Here is a 23,241-nt window from a genome sequence, read left to right as displayed (position 1 = left end):
CCGCAGAGAGAAATTACGATGTGGGAGATAGGGAATTGTTGGCCATCAAGTTGGCTTTTGAGGAATGGCGCCATTGGCTAGAGGGAGCCAGACACCCTATTACCGTGTTTACTGACCATAAAAATCTGGCCTACTTGGAGTCAGCCAAGCGTCTGAACCCGAGACAGGCCAGATGGTCTTTGTTCTTTTCAAGGTTTAATTTTGTTGTCACGTTCCGCCCTGGGGTTAAGAATGTGAAGGCAGATGCCCTGTCACGTTGTTTTCCGGGAGGTGGGAATTTTGAAGACCCGGGTCCCATTTTGGCTGAAGGTGTGGTGGTCTCTGCTCTTTTTCCTGAATTGGAGGCAGAGGTGCAGGTAGCCCAGTCAGAGGCTCCTGATCTTTGTCCTCCTGGGAGGTTGTTTGTGCCTCTCGCTTTAAGACACAAGATTTTTAAGGAACACCACGATACGGTCCTTGCTGGGCACCCGGGGGCAAGAGCCACAGTGGATCTCATCGCTTGGAGATTCTGGTGGCCTGCGCTTCGTAAGTCGGTTGAGGGTTTTGTGGCAGCCTGCGAGACTTGCGCTCGTGCCAAAGTCCCTCATTCACGGCCATCAGGTCATCTCCTTCCCTTACCCATTCCTTCCCGTCCTTGGACACATCTGTCCATGGACTTCATAACGGACCTGCCTCGTTCCTCGGGGAAGACTGTGATTCTGGTGGTGGTGGACCGTTTTAGCAAAATGGTGCATTTCATCCCTTTTCCTGGTTTGCCCAATGCTAAGACGCTGGCGCAGGCATTTATTGATCACATTGTCAAATTGCATGGTATTCCTTCAGACATAGTCTCTGATAGGGGCACGCAGTTTGTTTCCAGATTCTGGAAGGCTCTCTGTTCTCGCTTGGGGGTTCGGTTGTCATTCTCTTCTGCTTTCCACCCGCAGTCGAATGGCCAGACAGAGCGCGTCAATCAGAATCTGGAGACATATCTGCGTTGTTTTGTGGCGGAGAATCAGGAGGATTGGTGTTCTTTTTTGTCCCTTGCTGAGTTTGCTTTAAATAACCGTCGTCAGGAGTCCTCTGATAAGTCACCATTTTTTGGTGCATATGGGTTTCATCCGCAGTTTGCGACTTTCTCGGGAGAGGGGTCTTCTGGTTTACCTGATGAGGACAGATTCTCCTCGTCTTTGTCATCTATTTGGCAAAAGATTCAGGATAATCTAAAGAGCATGAGTGAGAGATATAAGCGTGTGGCAGATAAGAGACGTGTGCCTGGTCCAGACCTGAATGTTGGTGATCTGGTGTGGTTGTCTACCAAGAATATCAAATTGAAGGTTCCCTCCTGGAAGTTGGGTCCTAGGTTTATTGGGCCTTACAAAATCCTGTCTGTCAATCCTGTTGCCTACCGTCTTGATCTTCCTCAGACTTGGAAGATCCATAATGTTTTTCATAAGTCCTTATTGAAACCTTATGTTCAACCCATTGTACCCTCGCCTTTGCCTCCTCCTCCGATTATGGTTGATGGGAATCTTGAATTTCAGGTCTCTAGGATTGTGGATTTGTGTCTTGTCCGCGGTTCTCTCCAGTAACTCGTTCATTGGGAGGGTTATGGTCCTGAGGAGAGGATGTGGGTCCCAGTGACGGACATTAAGGCCACTCGTCTCATCAGGGCTTTCCATGGGTCCCATCCTGAGAAGGTGGGCTCTGAGTGTCCGGAGTCCACTCGTAGAGGGAGGGGTACTGTCACAACCAAACAGCTGAGAAGCTCTGACAGAAGCCTTTCAGAACCTCCTCCTTGAGTTTTCTTGGTTTTGGTTTTCAGTTCCTCATCTCGTTAGCCTCTCTCAGCTGTCATGTAGGTAGTTGGACTGATTGCATCCCTTTAAATTCCTCCCCATAATGCATTAGTGTGCGGTTTATACAGCTTCCTGGAGTGTGTGTGCATGCTGATCCTATTTCCCACTCTTCTACAAGATAAGTGTTGTACATTAATTTGTGATTTTCTGTTTGCTGGATCCCAGGTGACCCTCACTCCCTCCGTGTCTAGTGTAGGGAGCTGGTGGTCGTGTCCCTTCACTATTGTAGGGTGTTCAGGTGTTATATAGTCGAGGTACGAGGATATGCGATCGTCCACCATTGGGATTATCGCATAGGCTGAGCAGTAAGGGAGAGAGCCAGGTCTCATGCAGGGGTCTCCCTTTTGTTCCTTAGTTTTGGATCCAGTGAGTCTTATATTCATTTTGCATTGTCTTGTTTCCTGTACACCTTCCGTGACAGTAACATGGTCACCCAGTACAGGTCGTTCTCCTTCAGCCTTTTTATACGAGGGTCCCTCAACTTGCACAAGGTTGGATGCCGAGCTCCTCATCTCCCGTTCCTCGTCCTCACTGATCTCATTGAAGGTCTGTTCTTCCCCCCAGCCACATACAACACCACGGGTACCAGATAGGTGACAACGAGCACCCTGGGATGCCTGCTGTGGTTGGTCTTCCTCCTCAAAGCCACATTCCTCCTCTGACTCCTCTTCCAGCGTTGCCGCAGGTATAGCAAGCGATGCTGATAAGGCTGTTTCTGGTGGTGATGATGGTGACCACAACTCTTCCTCTTCACGCTCATCTACGGCCTAATCCAGCACTCTTCGCAGGGCACACTCCAGGAAGAAAACAAATGGAATGATGTCGCTGATGGTGCCTTCGGTGCGACTAGGTTTGTCACCTCCTCAAAAGGACGCATGAGCCTACAGGCATTGCGCATGAGCGTCCAGTAACGTGGTAAAAAAATTCCCAGCTCCACAGAGGCTGTCCTAGCACCCTGGTCATACAAATACTCGTTGACGGCTTTTTCTTGTTGGAGTAGGCATTAGGAGTGTTGAATTCCAACGTCTAGGGCTGTCGCAAATCAAGCGCCTCACTGGTATGTTGTTTCGGTGCTGAATGTCTGAAAAGTGCGCCATGGCTGTATAGGAACGCCTGAAATGGCCACACACCTTCCTGGCCTTCTTGAAGACGTCCTGTAAGCCTGGGTACTTATGCACAAAGCGTTGTACGATCAGATTACACACATGTGCCATGCACGGCACATGTGTCAACTTGGCCAAATTTAATGCCGCCAACAAATTGCTTCCATTGTCACACACCACTTTGCCGATCTCCAGTTGGTGCGAAGTCAGCCACTGATCCACTTGTGCATTCAGGGCGGACAGGAGTGCTTGTCCGGTGTGACTCTCTGTTTTTAGGCAAGTCAACCCCAAGACGGCGTGACACTGTCGTATCCGGAATGTGGAATAGCTCCTAGGGAGCTGGGGGGTGCCGTTGATGTGGAGTAAGACTCAGCAGCAGAAGAGGACTCAGCAGATGAGGTTATAGAAGAGGATGGAGTAGGAGGAGTAGAGGAGGTGGCAGCAGGCCTGCCTGCAAGTCGTGGCGGTGTCACCAACTCCTCTGCAGAGCCACGCATTCCATGCTTGGCAGCCATGAGCAGGTTTACCCAATGTGCAATGTAGGTGATATACCTGCCCTGACCGTGCTTTGCAGACCAGGTATCAGATGGACCCTTGCCCCAACACTGTGTGCCAGACATGCCATGACTTTCTTTTGCACAAGAGTACAGGTTGGGGATTGCCTTTTGTGCAAAGAAATTTCGGCCGGGTACCTTCCAGTGCGGTGTCCCAATAGCTACACATTTTTGAAGGCCTCAGACTCCACCAGCTTGTATGGTAAAAGCTGGCGGGCTAAGAGTTCAGACAAGCCAGCTGTCAGACGCCGGGCAAGGGGGTGACTTTGTGACATTGGCTTCTTACGCTCAAACATGTCCTTGACAGACACCTGACTGTGGGCAGATGAGCAGGAACTGCTCAAGGTGAGAGGCGGAGTGGCGGGTGGTTGAGAGGGGGCAAGGAGGACAGCAGTGGTTGACGTGGCTGAAGATGCTGGACCAGGAGGATGGTAGCTTTGAGTTTGTGTGCTGCTTTTACTCATGTGTTGATCCCATAGGCGTTTGTGATGTGATATCATGTGCCTTCGCAAAGCAGTTGTACCTAGGTGGGTGTTGGACTTCCCACAACTCAGTTTCTTTTGGCACAGATTGCAAATGGCATCGCTGTTATCAGAGGCAGACACACAAAAAAATGCCACGCTGCTGAGCTTTGCAATGACATCATTCCGGATGTTGGCAATAGCATGCGTTGATTGGCATGCTGTCTGGCTGACCATGGGTGCCGATACATGCTGTCTGACTGTGCCGCTAGCTCCTTGCGACGACCTCCCCCTGCTTCCAACTCGTCTCCTCCTCCTCTCTGTCTCCCCATCTGCACTTTCCCCCTCTTCTTCTTCTCTTCGAGCGGGTACCCACGTGGCATCCATGGACACATCGTCATCATCAACCACTTCACTTGTATCTGACACCTCAGCAAAGGAAGCAGCAGCGGGTACAACATCATCATCATAGCGTACGTCCATCTGTGTAATGCTGCCTGACTGAGACATATCCCTGTTATCTACATCCTCTTGCAATAATGGTTGCGCATCACTCATTTCTTCCAACTGAGCTGGAGGAGGATGGTGCGTCAAGGTTCCGAGCGGAAGCTGTAGAAGATTGCATGTCCTGTGTTAGCCAGTCGACTATGTCCTCAGAACTTTTCGAGTTCAGGGTAAGTGGCCTCTGAACACTGGGCATTAGTCTAGGGCCAAAGGGAATCACAGTACCACGACGGCCCCTGCGGGGTGGCCTGCCTCTGCCTGTCATTTTTTTTAGATTAGTTAAGTTGTACTATGCGTGCAAGCTACTGTGACACAAGATATGAGTTGCGCTGAAGTGACACTATGCACTGGCACTGGGCCTTAAGCACACAAACACGTGTGTAACTGACTGCTATTTATTCAGTCAAAATTGTTGTTTTTCTTTAAATGGAATCAAATGTGACACCAGATATGAATGGCGCTGAAGTGACACTATGCACTGCACTGGGCCTTAGACACACAAACACGTGTGTGCAACTGACTGCTAGTTATTTACAGTCAAAATTTTTGTTTTTCTTTAAATGTAATCGAATTCGACACCAGATATGAATGGCGCTGAAGTGACACTATGCACTGCACTGGGCCTTAGACACACAAACACATGTGTAACTGACTGATATTTATTTAAAGTCAAAATTTTTGTTTTTTTTAAAAATGTAATCGAATGTGACGCAAGATATGAGTTGCGCTGGTGACACTATGCACTTGCAGGGCTGTGAGCCTGACACACGCTGGCAGGCAGGCAACTGCAATTTGATTACACAGGAAAAAATAAAAATAAAGCAGACTGATGTTCTAGCCCTAAAAAGGGCTTTTTGGGGTGCTGTCCTTACAGCAGAGATCAGATGAGGACTGTAGTGGACACTGAATACACTAGCCTAGCTATCGATTTCCCTATTAAATCAGCAGCAGCTACACTGTCCCTCCTCTCACTAAGAATGCAGCTTCCGAATTAATCTAAAATGGATGCTGTCCTGGAGGTGGGAGGGTCTGCTGCTGATTGGCTGGAATGTGTCTGCTGACTGTGAGGTACAGGGTCAAAGTTTATTAAATGATGATGTATAGGGGGCAGACCGAACATTGCATATGTTCGCCCGCTGCGGCGAACGCGAACAAGCTATGTTCGCCGGCGAATAGTTCGGGACATCTCTATTCACAATCACAACAAATCTTTTAGGGTCCATTCACACGTCCTTGGATCCAGTTGATCACAGACTGGTGTGCCTGATGTATCAGGTGCGTCATAGCTACTGCCAGAAATTGTAGTGGAATCTGTTCCTACTACTACCCCTACCCATATTTCACACTGCGTTGCTGCTGCCGCTACTGCTGCCCTGACATCCACACATCTCCTGCCATGTCCATTGTTTTTTATGCTGTACTGCTACTGCTGGGAACCCTACTCTGCACAGAATAACAAACCTGAAACTGCACATCAATATCAGATTGGCAGGAGTCCAACTGTTGGCACCCTCCACTAATTGGCTGTTTGAAGAGAACACAGAGCTCGTATGACCAGAGTCCATATGGAAACGGAGTACCTTTGATTTTTTTACAGACCCATTGAAATGAATGGTTCCGCATAAGGTCCGCAAAAAAAACAAAAACGGAACGGTCATGGAAAGAAAATACATTCGTGTGCATGAGGCCTCTTTCACACAAGCTAGTTTTTTTATCTGGGTGCGATGCGTGAAGCAAACGCATAGCACTCGCACTGAATCCTGACCCATTCATTTCAATTGGTCTGTGTACATCAGTGTTTTTTTTTCACGCATCATCTCTGCTTTACGTGAAAATTTGCAGCATGTTTCTGGGGCTTCTGTGAAAAATGCATTGAAGGAGGGCTGCAGAAGGGGAAAGAAGTTTTCCATAGAACATAGATGGGAATTGTTTAGGCTAAAGTTACATGGCGACATTTGCCGCGTGACTTCTTGTCATAGGAAAGTCATGCAACATTTTTTGTAATGATAGTCACTGGTGTCGCACTGTGACTTGCGACATGCTGCAACTGCAACATGACGGTTGGAAAAAGATCCATCTAAGCGCATCATTATCTTTAAAAAAAATGTTGCGCAACCTTGCTGCTATATGAATGTCGCAAGACGCCGTGTGGAACTAGCCTTACTCTAAATGCAGGGAGACTATGGAGCTCTCGCCCACAGGATGCTGTGATGGTTGATTCATAGAACAAATTCAAGAAAGGCCTGGATGTCTTAGAAGTAATAATAGCCCAAGCTGTGGATGCTATATTTCTGGAGATGGGGAGTTGATCAATATATTGTGAAGGATTTTTTTTCCCTCTAATATGGGGTAATTGGCAGCCATCTCATAAATGTCTTCTCTAGGGTTTCAATACCCAATCGATACTTTTCTATTTTTTCGATACTGGGCTGCGCTGATGCGCAGTCAAACATCACAGAACATGAGCGTGCTGCTGTGAGCACGCTCATGTCCCGTAGGCAGCACAGGGGAGAAGGAAGCAGTCTCTCCCTCCCCGATGCTGCTGCTACCAATGAACGGAGAGAGGGGCAGGCGCACTGCGCCACCAATGATGGGACTTTTCCTGGGTCCAGGCTTTAAGTAACAGGCTACACAGAGCAGCACCCAGAGATGTCACAGCACTTACTATTATTTCTGGGCACCACTCCATTCGCTGTGCCCCATTACTGTCTCCTGCTCCATATTCTAATTACTATCGGAGCAATGGGGAGGAGACATCAGCTTCTCTCCTGTGTGTTCCTTCTCCCTGCGCTGCGATTGGACAGCGCTACAGCCAGGGAGAAGGAACGCCCACTAGAGAAGCTGATGTCTCCTCCCCATTGCTCCGATACTAATTATTATATGGAGCAGGAAACAGTAATGGGGCACAGCGGGCGAACGGAGCAGCACCCAGGAATAATGGTGAGTGCAGGGACATCTCTTGGCGCCGCTCTGTGTAGCCTAATACTTAAAGTCTGGACCCATATAAGGTAGTCTTTAACACATAATACAGGAGGCGGGTGCCGGCACCTGCCTCTGACAGGGACCTGCGATCAGCGCAGTTAACCCCTCAGGTGCAGCACCTGAGGGGGTTAACTGCCGTTGATCTGCTGCCAGTACCTGCCTTCTGTATTAAGGGTTAATTATCATTGGTGGAGCAGTGAGCCCTCCCCACCCCATTAAAACCATTGGTGGCACAGTGCGCCCGCCCCTCTCAACCACCAGTATTAAAATCATTGGTGGCAGTGGCCACAGGGTCCCCCCTCCCCTCCTCTTCATTGGTGGCAGTTCTGATTGAAGCCCCAGCAGTGTAATCCTGGGGCTCCGATCAGTTACTATGGCAGCCAGGATGCTATTGAAGCCCTGGCTGCCATAGTCGGCTCCCTGCTGCTGTGTGCACTGAGCACAGGGCAGCAGTGACAGTGCAAGATCCTGTTCACCCTAATAGAGCTCTATTAGGGTGAATAGGACAAGAAATTAAAATATCTCAGGTTCCGGCCCCTAAGGGGGGAAATAGTTATTAAATAAAAAGTGCAAAAATAAAATAAAAATATTAAGTATGAATCACCCCCTTTCCCAATTTCACATATAAAATATATAAACAGTAACTAAACATATCACATATGTTATAAAAATATATCACATTAAAATATAAAAAAAAAAAAAAAAAAATCTATGCGGTGAACGCTGGAACAGAAAAAATAAAAACTGCGTAATTCGTCATTGTTTAAACTGTGGAATGCACGTGGCTTTTTTGGTTTATTTTTTCGCCTGGTATCGAATATCGCAATACTTTTTTATGCTATCGAAATCGAATAAAAAATTTGGTATCGCAACAACACAGTAGGACTATAGATCCGAAGTTGATTTGTTCAAAAACTTTGTTAATGCAGTTTCCGTACAGCATCAAAATGTATCGACTCCGTATCGCCTGAAGTTGTGAAAAAAACAAAACAAACTTATTTTTTTTCTGCTATGGATTTCCAGTATATACACTGCAGATTTTCTGAAACATATCAGTCACATGGACATACCTTTAAGGGTTCCTGCACATGACCGTATCCGTATTTGTGGTCCGCAAACCACTCATCCTCATAATATGAATACTGCCGCCATTTTATTTATTTATCTTTTTTTTTTTTACTCCACTTCAGAAATGTCCTATCCTTGTCCACAAAACGTACGAAAATTGGCGACTGCAGACAGTGTGTGCTCCACACTTTTGCAATGAATGTGTCCACGTCTGATCCTTAAAAATGCGTATTGGATGTGGACCAAGACTCCGATCGTGTGCATGAACCCCAAAGAACGTTTCTGGCTTATAGAAGGGGTTCCTGAGTAAGGTACCAACCTCTATTATGTCCATGCTACTTAACAATACATTGCACAGACCAGCATAAATTAGCTCCTATGCGAGACTTATTTTTATAGGGACTACAATAGCACTATGTCCAGAACATTGTTTAGGCTCCTAGATACTGATATCAGCGCCATTTATATGCATCTAGCTTCCAGTTATTTATTTAAACTTTCTTCTCAGGACTGTTTCAGTTGCGACTATACGGCTGACAGTTTTTATCCACCCATGATCTGTAATAACTGTTATATTGGCATACCTACTTGCACTTTGACCTATAACATTGCTACAATATTTCTACATCAGGCTTTTATCATAGTGATTTACATATTTCAGTGATCTGACATATTATTGGGATACCTTGTATTACATACTGACATTGCCAGCGCCGGTGCATTGATTTTAGGTGTGAGGCACTTGCACATTGCTAGACCTGCTTAGATCATGCACTGTGTTCTCCCATACGCTCCCAGGAGTATTACATGCAGGAATCCTTTAATATTAGTGATACAGGCAACAGTAACCATTACCCTTGAGGAAGGCACAGTCCATGACAATACATGTGGTATCTGACATATTTATTGGTCATCACACAGCTTATCTGATGTTGGTGTTATTTATAGAAGATCAGTTTTGGGCGATATTTCTTTCTCTGTGTTATTATCCACCGTGAAGGACGCCAGGGTCTGGTGTACCGTGCTCATCAGGCCCTGCACCTTGGTAAACAGAATGCACTTTCAGTGCTTTTAATTTTTAATAACGGTATGTGCTTTCAATGTGCTCCATCACAATGTGTATTTTCTCATATCTCTAACGTTCGTGGTGACCATTTCTGCCCTATTTTCTTCTTGTTCATGTACAACATGACATTTATGAGACAACCCTTTAGACTGCGTTCACACGTGACCGATTAGATGCAGATTCGCTGTTGTGTGGCAAATCTGCAGCTTTGTACAGTACCAGCAAAGTGAATGAGCAGAAAAAATCTGCAGCAGAAACTGACCTGCTGTGTGGACTTTAAATCTGCAGAATGTCAATTGATATGGCGGTTTTTACCCCTTCCAATGCAAAAAATGAAACTGCGTCTAATCCGCAGCTTTTCTGCAAAAAAAATAAAAAATCTGTAGAGTGTGAACGTACTCATTTGTGCATTTTGTTGCTGCAGATTAGAAGCAGAAATGCTGCAGAAAGTCCACAGCTATTCAGTCACGCCTTGCACACGACCATACGTATTTTGCGGTGCTCCAAAAAACTATCCGCATCCGTGTGCATTCCATTTTTTGAGGAACGGAACAGCTGGCTCCTGATAGAACAGTACTATCCTTGTCCGTAATGTAGACAAGAATAGGACATGTTCTACTTTTTTGCGGAACGAAACACGGAAACTGAATGCACATGGAGTACCATTTTTTCGTTCGTTTCAAGTTGTGCATACATTTTGCAAAAAAATATCTAAAAAAATGGACATGCCAAAACTGAGCTACATTTAAATTAAAGTTGTGCATCAGGGAAAATATCACTTAAATATCGGTGGACAGAAAAGGTGTATGTTCAGTTTTAAAGGGAACCTGTCAACAACTTTACGCGGACCTCACTGTGGGCAGCATAAAATAGTGACAGAAATGCAGATTTCAGCGGTGTGTCTCATGAGCTAATAGTAAGTGGTTGCTGAGAACCAGCATCATAATCATTGCAGCCCAGGAAGAGAGTCAAATCTACTTAAGTCATGGCTATCCATAATGTCCTGCACTTCCCGTCCATCCGCTGACGATTGGCAGTTCTCTCCTAGAGAGGAAGGGAGAAAACTAGGTAGAAGACTGTCCGTCATCAGTAGGTGGGCAGGGAGTGCAGGACTTCATGAATAACCAGGACTCTTCTCAGGTGGCAGAGACTCTTTTCCAGGCCCAGTCTGCAACGATTGTGATGTTGGTTCTCTGCTAGGGGTGGGCGATATAGGCGACATGCACGATATGAATTTGTGCAACGATACAGATTTTGTCTATATCGCCGGACCGCGATATGACCACGGAGCGGTAGTGAATTGAAGAAGCTTCTCATTCACGCTACGTGGCCTCCCGACTCTGCACTGCGCTGTACTGGCCAGGGCCTGGCGTGCACACAGCGTCACCCATCTGCTGCTGAGCACCCTGCAGGAAAGGTAAGTATAATAACAGCGATTCTTCTGGGGGGGCTGGAGGATTGGGGGGGGGGGGGGATCTATTTGCAAAGGATAGCCATGGGGCTGATCTGATGACACTGGCGCTGGGGGACATGTATGAAATTTGTGTTTTACTAACACTTCTTCATCTTTACATTGTTTGGAAAAAAATAAAATCTGTTACACAATACAAATATTAAAAATTTCTTGAAAAGTTTTGCAATTTGTATTTTTAGTATACATACAGAAGAAAATATATTGCACATGCTTCAAATTATATTGCAATACAGATTTCAGGCCATATCGCCCACCCCTATTCTCGGCAACCACTTACATTTAAATTTTAAATGACAGAACGCTGAAATCAACTTGCCTTTCTATACTTTATTCTGCCGTTAGTATGGGCAGCATAAAGATGATGACGGGTTCCCTTTAAACAACCATCATGGTTATCATCTTAGAAATACATTACATAGCTTGCTCTGTTGCAGCCTGTATTATACTTCAGAGCTGTGTTCACTATTCTGCGGGTATTGAAAAAAGAAACACAGACTCTCCTAGTTTAGGAGTAGTGTTGAGTGAAGCGAGCTTTGGATGTTTCATCTGAAGTCGCTTTGTTCAAAACTTTGGAATAATATTGTACAGAGATTCATCTCCGTACGGTATTACATTGTATGGGCTCCAATGGTTTTCTACTTTAAAGATTAACCACCGAAGTTATTCAACGAAGTCACACGCGACTGAATAACTAACTTCGGCTCATCAGAGCCCATACATTCTAATACTGTACGGAGACAAATCTCCGTACAGTATTATTCCAGAGTTATGAACGAAGTGACTTCTGATGAAGCATCCGAAGCTCGCTTTGCTCAACACAGAATTGGTTTGGAGTGCAGCTCTGAGCTATAAGTAATGTACTCAATCTGATAGCTATATGTAAACTGTGAAACAGTACTGAACATTTGCTTTAACACTGACAAACTGATCTAATGTTTACTATAAATTAAGACATTTTGAACTCAGAATTTTCTTTATTACTATCTAATTTTGGTTCCATAAGCAACAACTCCCAGCATGTATGTTGGGTCAGCCAGTAAAGGCCATAAAATCTGAGTACTTTTCAAGGATATTCTGAGCAAATCCAGTATTTAAAAGTCCTATACAAAACATGAACATAAGATGTATGTCACTTGTTCCCCAAGATGTGCATGATGACGACAGCCTAGTGATCCAAAACTGTTTCGATCCATCTTGAATGTGTGTTTGGCCCACTGTAGTCCAACTTTAATGTACAGTTCAAAAGACAGAAATCAAGGCAAATACCCCATATAGTAAAGCACACGGATAGGCGACAAGGAGCTGTTGTCCTTCCATGGCCAAAGCAGAAATGAAGATCTTTGAGGCAGAGAAGCTGCACCAGCCTATTATTAGAGCTGTCAGGAGGACACCAACAATTCCTCTGAAATAAACACAATTCTATATATTAGGATACTTAATCATTAGATATATTATATACATAAATATACACATGCCATGGGAACTAATTGTTTTCTGTGCTACAAAAACTAAAACAAATCTACTATAAAATAGCAGTAGAGAGAAACGCTGTGAAGGATATTGCCCCTACCAGATTCAAGGTCTGCACGGTCCCATCAACCAAATCCCTTTACATACATGAATAGGGTAGTATTATATATAGGCAGTAAGTCATCCAGATATAAATATATCTCACTCCACTTAATGCCAAAATATAAACATAATCCCAGAAATTTGAGAAACCAAAGTGCAACACCTTACACGTAAATAAACATCAAGATATGGTCAGACAGGGATTAGTTATACTCCATCAGGGTGTATCAACCAAGCACAGTGGAGAAAATCTATTCCCAAGTAAACTGGATGAATCAAGCATACAGACCAAGAGCCTGGGAGGGCAAAGTACAGTGCCTTGAAAAAGTATTCACCTCCCCCTTGACTTTTTTAGTATTTTGTTACATTACAGCCTTAAATTCAATGTTTTGTTAATCTGAATTGTATGTGATGGATCAGAATATAATAGTATAAGTTGGTGAAGTGAAATGAGAAAAATATATAAATACTATTGTTTAGAAATAGAAAACAGAAAATTGGCATGTGCGTATGCATTCACTACCTTTGTTAGGAAGCCCAGAAAAAGCTCTGGTGCAACCAATTACCTTCAGAAGTCACATGATTAGTGAAATGATGTCCATCTGTGTGCGATCTAAGTGTCACATGATCTGCCATTACATATATCTTGTCTGACCATATCTTGATGTTTATTTACGTGTAAGGTGTTGCACTTTGGATTCATACATTTCTGGGATTTGGCCATAACAGGGATTATATTTGGAATTTGGCATTAAGTGGAGTGAGATATATTTATATCTGGATGACTTACTGCCTATATATAATACTACCCTATTCATGTATGTAAAGGGATTTGGTTGATGGGACCGTGCAGACCTTGAATCTGGTAGGGGCAATATCCTTCACAGCATCTTATCTGTACTGATATTTATAGTTGATTTTATGTAATGTATTGTATGTCTATTTGATACTATGGAATAAACAATGTACTTGGATTATGTGTGTGATTTTGTTAGTTTGGTTCTGTATACATTGTTTCCGCATATTATGTGCATCACTATTGGGTTTAAAAAAAAAAAAAAAAAAAAAAAAAATCTGCTGTAAATTTTCTTTTTGACCTTTCTTAGGCCCCTTTCAGACGAGCGAGTTCCACGCACGCAGCAACTCCTGTACTGATCTTCCAGCACTGCCAGGGTCGCACTGCATTATACGGATTCATGATGCTATGTAACCCTTTCAGTTCTGGAATGTATTGGATAACACTGGCATAATGGAGACAGTGTTTATTGTAAGGGTTACATAGCATCATGAATCTATATAATGCTATGCGACCCTGGCCGCGCTCTGGACTTCAGAACGGGTGCTCTCCCTGATACATGGACGTGAAACTTACTGGTGTGAAAGGGGCCTTACTCCAATTTTTTTTTAGTGTGAAAAGATATCAGATGGGTGAGGGATGGAGCAGAGAGAAAATCTAGTGGGTCAAGCTAAAGTTAGAGTGGTCAGCTAAGCCTGCATGCGTGGAGGCTATGGTGGGAAATACTCCAGTGGCGTGAACAAAGGTTGAATTGTTAAACCACTGCCTTGGCTATTAAGAGCTTGTTCAAACCCCGGGGAAAAGGAAATGCCGGAAGTTGCTGATCCCCGTTTTAGATAAAGCTAAAAACAAACTTACTGCAAAGAAAAAACCACAGCAAATCCAGACAGGATAATCATTGGGAGGAGACTGTAGCCCAGAACACTGGAAACACAGCCAAACGAAACTCCGGTCATACTCATCAAATTAAGAAGGCAGAATATCCCTACACAGCCGATTGCACTGATCCCATAGACATAGCCAAACTGAATCTTACCAGCCTGCAAAAAGAAAAAAGACAGAATATGAGACCTTGCTCACGACTGCGCTGACATGTTATTGTTTTATCAGAGGAACAGAAAAACAGAGAAAACAAGTCTTTAATCCTTGTTTCTTTAAATTGGTGTTTCTGAGCTTCAGTTATGCCGAGTTAGCGTCCATTCTGTTAGACCAGGGGTGCACAACCTGCAGCCCGGGGGCCACATGTGGCCCTTGATACTATTCTGTGCGGCCCCCAACCATCTGGTAACAGACATGTATGCGTGGCTGCCCACATGTATTTTTCATGTATTTCTCCCATTAGATGGGAGTCCTAGAAGTGTAACTAGACATTAATGGTATATAATGTGTGTTCAATATGCCATAAGTACAACATTTCAGTTGTTAATACACCTTTAAATTTTAATTTCGGCCCTCGTCATTGGTTTAGTCTGGCAATGTGGCCCCCAACCAGGAAACGTTGTGCACCTCTGTGTTAGACTGTCACTATTGTCGGCGGAAGGAAAGTCCTGTTGACAAAACTTTTCTTTCCATCAAAACTAACAGATACATACAGAACGGAGCATTCAAACTTTAAATTTCTCAACACTATGGTGGCAATGGACAAAAATAGAAGGAATTCTGTTTGTATTCATCGTTTGATCTGTATCCGTTTTTTTTGTTCTAGAAACTGAAAAGTCAATGCAGATGTGAACAAGTCCTAAACAATAATATACACAATGTGAACACACATTTTTATTGCCAATTAAGAAGCAATTAATTTTTAATTTCGTGTACAGTTTTTGCAGGAAACTTAGGGGAAATTTATCAAACTGATGTAAAGTACAACTGACTTAGTTGCCCATAGCAACCAGATTCCACCTTTCATTTTTCACAGCTCCTTTGGAAAATGAAAGGTGGAATCTGATTGGTTGCTATGGAAAACTAACCCAGTTCTACTTCACACCAGTTTGATAAATTCCCTCCTATGTGTATTGGAAAATGAGAAAGTGTTTAACTGGAACCACATTTATTTTGAAGGGGGACATATGACTCTGCATTTTAAGATGGATAAATTCTGGATTCAGAAGAATTTAGTGACACAAGACTTCCTAAAACTAGGTAATATCAGGCAATGCCATCATAGTTGTGGAAGAACTTATTCCATTTGGTTCAGAGGTTTGGTAAACAAACAGAAGGTCACAAGACAATAATCCAGGACGTCAAGGATGTGATGCATAAACACAAGAGGGAAAAAAATAAAACCTGTGGTGGAAACCTTTTTACTACGGAACCTGTAAGTCAAAAAAGTTTAATCAAAGCATTCAAGCAGATCGAAACAATTGCTTCACAACGATGAAAGTGGGGAAAAATTATAGCTACCAGCAACAACGTGGCACCAAATGCAAGACAAAAAACCATTGGTCCAGTCAAATCCGTTTCATTCATGATGCTGCCATCTGCTGCTTTTAGAGGGTGTAGCACGGTTAACGTCTTCTGCCAAATGTGGTCAAAATTGATTCCAAGCTCTGCAGAGAAAAAGCACATATACATATTAAATCAGAAAACATGGACCAAAGTCTACTAAAGGGCAAACAAAATGGACTGTTTAATTGACTAATTATTGCCTTTAAAGCTTCAGGTCATGCTTTATGAAGGTGTGGGATTGTGTGCAATCTCCAGTTAGCACAGAACTATAATATAGCACCTAACAACTGTGGAGAATAACCTCCTAATATGGAGCTCCGCCCATAGTACAGAGTGAAGGAACTTCGAGTCTCGGTTCTGGCTTGGCGCAAGTAGGCAGAGAAACTAAAATACTAAGTGGTTAGGATTTAGTCTGAACCATTGTTGGATATACCATTTAAGCAGAGACTTAAAGTATCACTGAGCTTTCAAAATAAAGTGACATAGTGAGTCTTGATTGGTGGGTCTCCAAGTGCTGGGGACTGGGGGGACTGCAATTTGCAGTCACCAATGCACGGGCAATGTTCGCGCGGCAGCCGGGACGGCTCCAGATCCATTCAACTTGAATGGGTCCATGATCTGTCCATTCCGCAAAAAAATAGAACATAGTGCTTCTGTTCCGCACCTCCAGATTTGCGGACCGATTCAAGTGAATGGGTCCACATGCCCAGTGCACTGCGGAACTGCCGTATGCGGCCCGCAACATGGCCATGGTAGCACAACGGCCGTGTGCAAGAGGCAAGCTCTAAGCTAGCACACTCACTCTCTCCTTGCTGCAGGAGAAAACCCAAGGGCCTGTCTCGATACGTTCTCCTGCAGCGAGGGCTTCTCTGTTCTTGTTTAGTGATTGGTGGAGGTCTCAGCACTAAGGTCCCCGATTAAAACCTTTCATCAAAAGCTTTCCGAAAAGGTCAATGCTACTCTAAAACTTTCCTAGGGTTTCAGATAACTTTTCAGAATACACTGTCATTTGAGCAAAACTCCTGAAACTATGGCTATTATATGACTTCTATCTTACATTTTACAACAATGGCTCTCTCTAGAGTTTGTGGTCTAGACCTCTCACAGAAAATAGGGAAACTGTGCTTCTCTACGTCTCTGTAACACACTCCTAGAGATGGAAAAACGACAGTCAGCAACAATGTATCTGTGCGTGTCTGTGCCCGTCTCCCTCCAGCAGCTTACACCCCCCCACAGATTTCCATGGGCAGCAAGCAGCCAGATCAATTAGAAAGCTATTACTCTGCTTCATTTCTCAAAACAGAGTGAGTGATCAACGGAGAAGGCAAGGAAAAAAAGTGGTGGATAAATGGAGAAAGGGGGATTTTTCCCTAATAAGATGTATTACAAAGTTTATCGTATTTGCTTTAATATCGATAGATATAAAATAGTTTCAAATCAGAGTTTCTATATCATTGACACAATTTCAGTGAGAAATGAAAAGTGAGAATTAAATTTGAAAAAGAAAACTGGAAATAGTTGCGTACCACACAGAGGACACATTTGAGCCTTCCTAGTTTTGACTGATAAACATTAATTCCTGTGTTATCTGTGGCAGTAAATAAAAACGCACAGACACCGACTATTACGTAGAATGGACTTTACCTTCTAATAAAGGTGGCTCATCATCAAAACCGCTTCCATACACAGAGTCTGCTGAAGTAGGAGTGTACGTTTGTGTGGGTTGGAAGATCTGTCCTGTGTAAGGCTGCTGTTGGGGAATCATCTCTGGAGGAATAAAGCCACCTTGCTGGGCATAATCATAAGGGTACTGTCTGCAAAATACAAGTGTCCAGTGTCTAGTAACAGATATACACAGCGCCGCCATTCAGCAATATATATCTAAATTATTGCTTATATAATAATCAAATCTCATCAAGTTCTCTCCATAAAGTAAAAAAAATAAAAAGATACTATATTTGTTATTCTACAATCTGAACCGACAAAATAAATGGAATTAAGCATAACTGATAATTTGGCGTTTCTGTCCCATAGTTGTAGCAATCCCCAAACTAAGGCCTCTTTCACACAAACGCAATACACGGGTCACCAGCCGTGTGCATTCCGCATCACGGATGCGGACCCATTCACTTGAATGGGTCCCCAAATCCGGTGCGGAATGGAAGCACGGAGGGGGACCCCACTGAAGTACTACGGAGTTCTTCCATGGTGTTCCGTTCCACAAAAATATAGAACTTGTTATATCTTTTTGCAGAACGGACAGATCGCGGCTGCCCCATGGTCAGTGCCTGTGGGGACTGCAGCACAGGCCCAGCCAGCACATGGCCGTGTGAAAGAGGCCTAACATTCATTGTGCAAAATATGTGCGTAAGCAGTAACATAAAATGACTGCTCCAACACAAAGTACATAAGCGGCTGTGTCACGAAAGCTTTTTGGGCGCTCTACATTAACGCCTTGGCCAGCCCCACAGGTCAAGATGAAGCCTGCCATTTCACATCTGAAGTACATAAAGCATTGGACGGGTTCATAAACATGCACTGACATAAGAGAACATAACACAGACTCGAGATATAAAAAAAAAAAAAAAAGTCATCTGATAAGCCAAATGTATCTCTCCTACAAGTTCTCTCTTAAAATGGATGTCTAACCCAGGCACGCTTAAATTCATTTACTATTGTCACTTTGGATAATGGGACATAGTTGACAAGCATTATTGACAAGGTGCTTTTAAGTGTTCTTAGGGTTATGTCCGCTTCAGCCAAATATTGCTGCGATTGGAATAACCCTCATTTTCCGCAGACGTAGTGGAGACAGCTGAGTGGGCTGTGATATGCCGTTTCTGTAACTCCCTTGAATGGGAGCTACAGAGAGTGGGAGAGAAGAAAAAAAAAATTTTTTAAAAAGTAATGAGCAAGTGAGTGTGAAAAAAGAGCAAAAGAGAAAATAAAGTGCAAGAGAAAGAAGGAGAGAGCGCAACAATGTAAGAAAAAAAATTGTCTTTATGTGTATGGAATGTGCCACTTTATTTTGTTGGTAACGTTCTTTGCACCTGGTAGCCTCTGTGTCACATGGTCCGTTGTGGGTGCGGCTTCTGTGTCACCTGGTCCGTTGTGGGTGCGGCTTCTGTGTCACCTGGTCCGTTGTGGATGCGGCTTCTGTCACCTGGTCCGTTGTGGGTGCAGCTTCTGTGTCACCTGGTCCGTTGTGGGTGCGGCTTCTGTGTCACCTGGTCCGTTGTGGGTGCGGCTTCTGTGTCACCTGGTCCGTTGTGGATGCGGCTTCTGTGTCACATGGTCCGTTGTGGATGCGGCTTCTGTGTCACATGGTCCGTTGTGGATGCGGCTCACAGCTTTATACTACCTCACAGTGCATTGGTGGTACCACTATGGAGGCATGTGAGAGTCTGGCTGTGAGTTGGTTTCTAGCACTGTTCAGACCCTGTTCACACACCACGGGCAGTTGAGTGGTAGGACCCCATGCATGCTGAGACACCGTGACGTGGTGCATGAGGGGCTCCGATATGTTCCTGACTGGAAGATATTGGCAAGGTTCTCAGCTTGTAACATCGGCCTGAGGAATTAGCTAGTACTGTCAGTTGCGTATCATTTTGGTGCATTTTTTGCAGTGATTTTTGTATGTATATTTTTTCATCTGCACAATGTATCATTTTGTGTAAGATGTCCTTGTCGGGCATGCGGTCCGCCCCAGGCATCCTCCATTGTAGGCATTTTTTGCTGGGGATTGCTCTTGTCTGCGGACCGCATGCGGAGGAATAGCTCCCCGGTTATTGACACACTACAGTGTCTGGGTTTGGAGCATTTTCACCCATTTAGGCCACTTTTCAGTGAGTTTAATGAGCAAGTGAGTGTAAAAAAAAAAAAAAAAAAAAAAAAAAAAAAGAAGAAGAGCATATGAAGAAGAAAGAGAGCAAAAGAGAAAATAAAGTGAAAGCAAAAAAGGAGAGAGCGCAACAATGTGAGAAAAAAAAAGAAAAAAAATAGGAGAGGGAAAACAAGAAAGAAGGGAAAAAAAAAAAAAAAGGAGGGAGAAACAGAAAGAAATTGTGATGAAAACAAAGAGAAAGAGAGACACTATGTCAGTCATTCACAGTGAGCCGTGACAGAACACGGGGGTAAGTGGGTTTACCACGGATGTGTATTATGAGAGGAGAGCGCATCTTACTTGTTATATTGTGCTCCGCCTTGTGTATTGTAGTTGTAAGCCTGAGAATGATCATCAATACTATAGGTCGTCTGGTAGAAGTCTTGATTGAAGTTATCAAAGTTTGACATGGCAGCAGCTCTGAAAATCAAAGAAAATAGCATTCAAGAAGCGCATACCATCACTAGCCATGATGTATGACAATAACGCAGGATAGTCCTTTGTAATGTAATTGCCGCCCCCACCGTAAGTACTGTACAAATACATGCATCTCCCTATAGCCAACACAGTGCATGTCAAGAGTTTTCACCATGTAGATCAGGCCAAACATACCCTGAACGGACGCTCCACTGAAGTGAATGGCGCTACAGGTACCTGTACCTACACAATGGATGGAGCTGGTAAATGCAGCGATGCTCCACTGAAGTGAATGGCGCTACAGGTACCTGTACCTACACAATGGATGGAGCTGGTAAATGCAGCGATGCTCCACTGAAGTGAATGGCGCTACAGGTACCTGTACCTACACAATGGATGGAGCTGGTAAATGCAGCGATGCTCCACTGAAGTGAATGGCACCACGGGTACCTGTACCTACACAATGGACGGAGCTGGTAAATGCAGCGATGCTCCACTGAAGTGAATGGCACCACAGGTACCTGTACCTACACAATGGACGGAGCTGGTAAATGCAGCGATGCTCCACTGAAGTGAATGGCACCACGGGTACCTGTACCTACACAATGGACGGAGCTGGTAAATGCAGCGATGCTCCACTGAAGTGAATGGCACCACAGGTACCTGTACCTACACAATGGATGGAGCTGGTAAATGCAGCGATGCTCCACTGAAGTGAATGGCACCACAGGTACCTGTACCTACACAATGGACGGAGCTGGTAAATGCAGCGATGCTCCACTGAAGTGAATGGCACCACGGGTACCTGTACCTACACAATGGACGGAGCTGGTAAATGCAGCGATGCTCCACTGAAGTGAATGGCACCACAGGTACCTGTACCTACACAATGGATGGAGCTGGTAAATGCAGCAATGCTCCACTGAAGTGAATGGCGCTACAGGTACCTGTACCTACACAATGGTCGGAGCTGGTAAATGCAGCGATGCTCCACTGAAGTGAATGGCGCTACAGGTACCTGTACCTACACAATGGATGGAGCTGGTAAATGCAGCGATGCTCCACTGAAGTGAATGGCGCCACGGGTACCTGTACCTACACAATGGACGGAGCTGGTAAATGCAGCGATGCTCCACTGAAGTGAATGGCGCCATAGGTACCTGTACCTACACAATGGACGGAGCTGGTAAATACAGCGATGCTCCACTGAAGTGAATGGCACCACGGGAACCTGTACCTACACAATGGGAGCTGGTAAATGCAGCGATGCTCCACTGAAGTGAATGGCGCCATAGGTACCTGTACCTACACAATGGACGGAGCTGGTAAATGCAGCGAATGGTTGCTAGGAGATGATGTTAGTAAATTGATAAGTCAATTTACTGTATTATTTTCCCTTATAACATGGTTATAAAGGAAAATAATAGCATTCTGAATACAGAATGCTTACTAAAATGTGGATTGAGGGGTGAAAAAAACAAAAACAACTCCCCTCATCCTGTTGTTCGCGCAGCCGGCATCGTCTTCTTTCAGGACCTTTGATGACGTAATCAGAGCGGTGATGTCAGCACAGGTCCTGCTGAATGAAGATAGAAGATACTACCTTCATTCAGCAGGACCTGCGCTGACATCACAGCACTAACCACGTGGTGAGCGCGATTACGTCAAAGGTCCTTTGGCAGGTCCTGAAAGAAGACGATGCCGGCTGTGCGAACAACAGGATGAGGGGAGTTAATTTAAATTTTTCTTTCACCCCTCAATCCACATTTTAGTAAGCGTTCTGTATTAAGAATGCTATTATAGTCCCCTATAACCATGTTATAAGGGAAAATAATAAAAATCTATAGAACACCGATCACAAACTTCAGTGAAGAAGTCCGGGTTCAGGTCTTGGTACCACATTCCGGTTTTTCTGATGCGCTTGCAAAACGCATTAGACTCACGCGGAAAAAACTGAGCATCAGAACGCAATCGCAGATAAAACTGACAGAAATTACGTGCCTACTTGCGCGGTTTTCCCTCAATGCGAGTGCGACCAATCCAGGACGCCACTGTGAATAAGGCCAAATACTGCAGTAGATCTCCACAATACAGAGATCAGGACAGAAAGCTGGGTGACAACTCCATCCACAGTGTAATCGCTGCCATCTGTGGTTGTCACCCAGCATCTGTTATATATAAACCCTGAGATCCTACAGAATCTGGTGAACTATCGCTGGGGGAGTCACGAGAGAAACATCCCCGCACTGCCATTACACCGCCGAAACCACGGAGCAGACACAGCACAGGCAATACAAAGTGCACGGCCTCTCACCTCCCGCCGCTATCCCGGCTGCACAATCCCGTTGCTACGTGTCAGATTAAAACCGGAAATGGCTAAGTACTATATCCGGTTAAGACCTTCTGACTTCACAACATCACGTGACACTCCTAGATCACGTGTAGCGGAAACATGAGAAACGTACGCTTTTTCCAAGAGTGTGAAGTTTTAGTGAACTAGGAAAAAAAAAACGCAACATAGTAGAAGTACGCGGAACCCCTAATATACTTATTCTGTACTCTGAGGGGTTGTGTACTGAGAGGAGACCCCTGTGCGGATGCAGGGGGTCTCTGGTTGTATATAAGGGTGCTGTGTGGGAGTGTTCACTGAGATGGGAGACAGCTGTGTGGATGCTGAGGGGGGAGGCTGTGTTTGTATGCTGGAATGGGAGGCTGTGTAGTAGGGTGGTGTCTGGGTTGTATGTGAGGGGGACTGTGTGGAATTGTACACAGCGATGGTGGTTATGGGTGAGGGACGGGGTATCTGGTTGTATTGGGGGGGGGGGCTGTGTTCTAAGGAAGTGTCTGGGTTGTATATTGGGGGGGGGGGGCTATGTAGTAGGGTGATGTTTGTAGGTTGTATGTGAGGGATTGTACACTGAGATGGTAGGGGGGTGGTTGTGGAAACTGACTGAGGGGGTATCTGGATGTATAGGGTGTCTGTGTTGCATTTTATGCTGTGACTGAGGTGTCTGGGTTGTATATGGAGGGGGAGGGCTGTGTTGGATTATATGCTGAGATGATGGGTTGTGTTGGAGG

The 23,241-nt window shown here is 44.6% G+C and overlaps 1 protein-coding gene across 1 annotated transcript; it reads right to left on the bottom strand.

Annotated features, from left to right (window-relative positions):
* Positions 1–12,004: 12,004 nt before the first annotated feature.
* Positions 12,005–22,547, bottom strand: YIPF5 (Yip1 domain family member 5). The gene is made up of 6 exons (XM_044277606.1): positions 22,478–22,547; positions 20,047–20,166; positions 17,508–17,677; positions 15,819–15,964; positions 14,277–14,458; positions 12,005–12,452 (listed from the first exon to the last, which is right to left on the bottom strand). The coding sequence occupies exons 2-6, from the start codon at positions 20,154–20,156 to the stop codon at positions 12,290–12,292; spliced, it is 771 nt and encodes a 256-aa protein (XP_044133541.1). The 5' UTR covers positions 20,157–20,166; positions 22,478–22,547; the 3' UTR covers positions 12,005–12,289.
* Positions 22,548–23,241: the final 694 nt, after the last annotated feature.

This window comes from Bufo gargarizans, chromosome 2 (genome assembly GCF_014858855.1).
Source record: "Bufo gargarizans isolate SCDJY-AF-19 chromosome 2, ASM1485885v1, whole genome shotgun sequence".
Classification (NCBI taxonomy): domain Eukaryota; kingdom Metazoa; phylum Chordata; class Amphibia; order Anura; family Bufonidae; genus Bufo; species Bufo gargarizans.
Note: the sequence above shows the minus strand (reverse complement) of the source record. Positions and strands in the feature narration are given on the sequence as shown.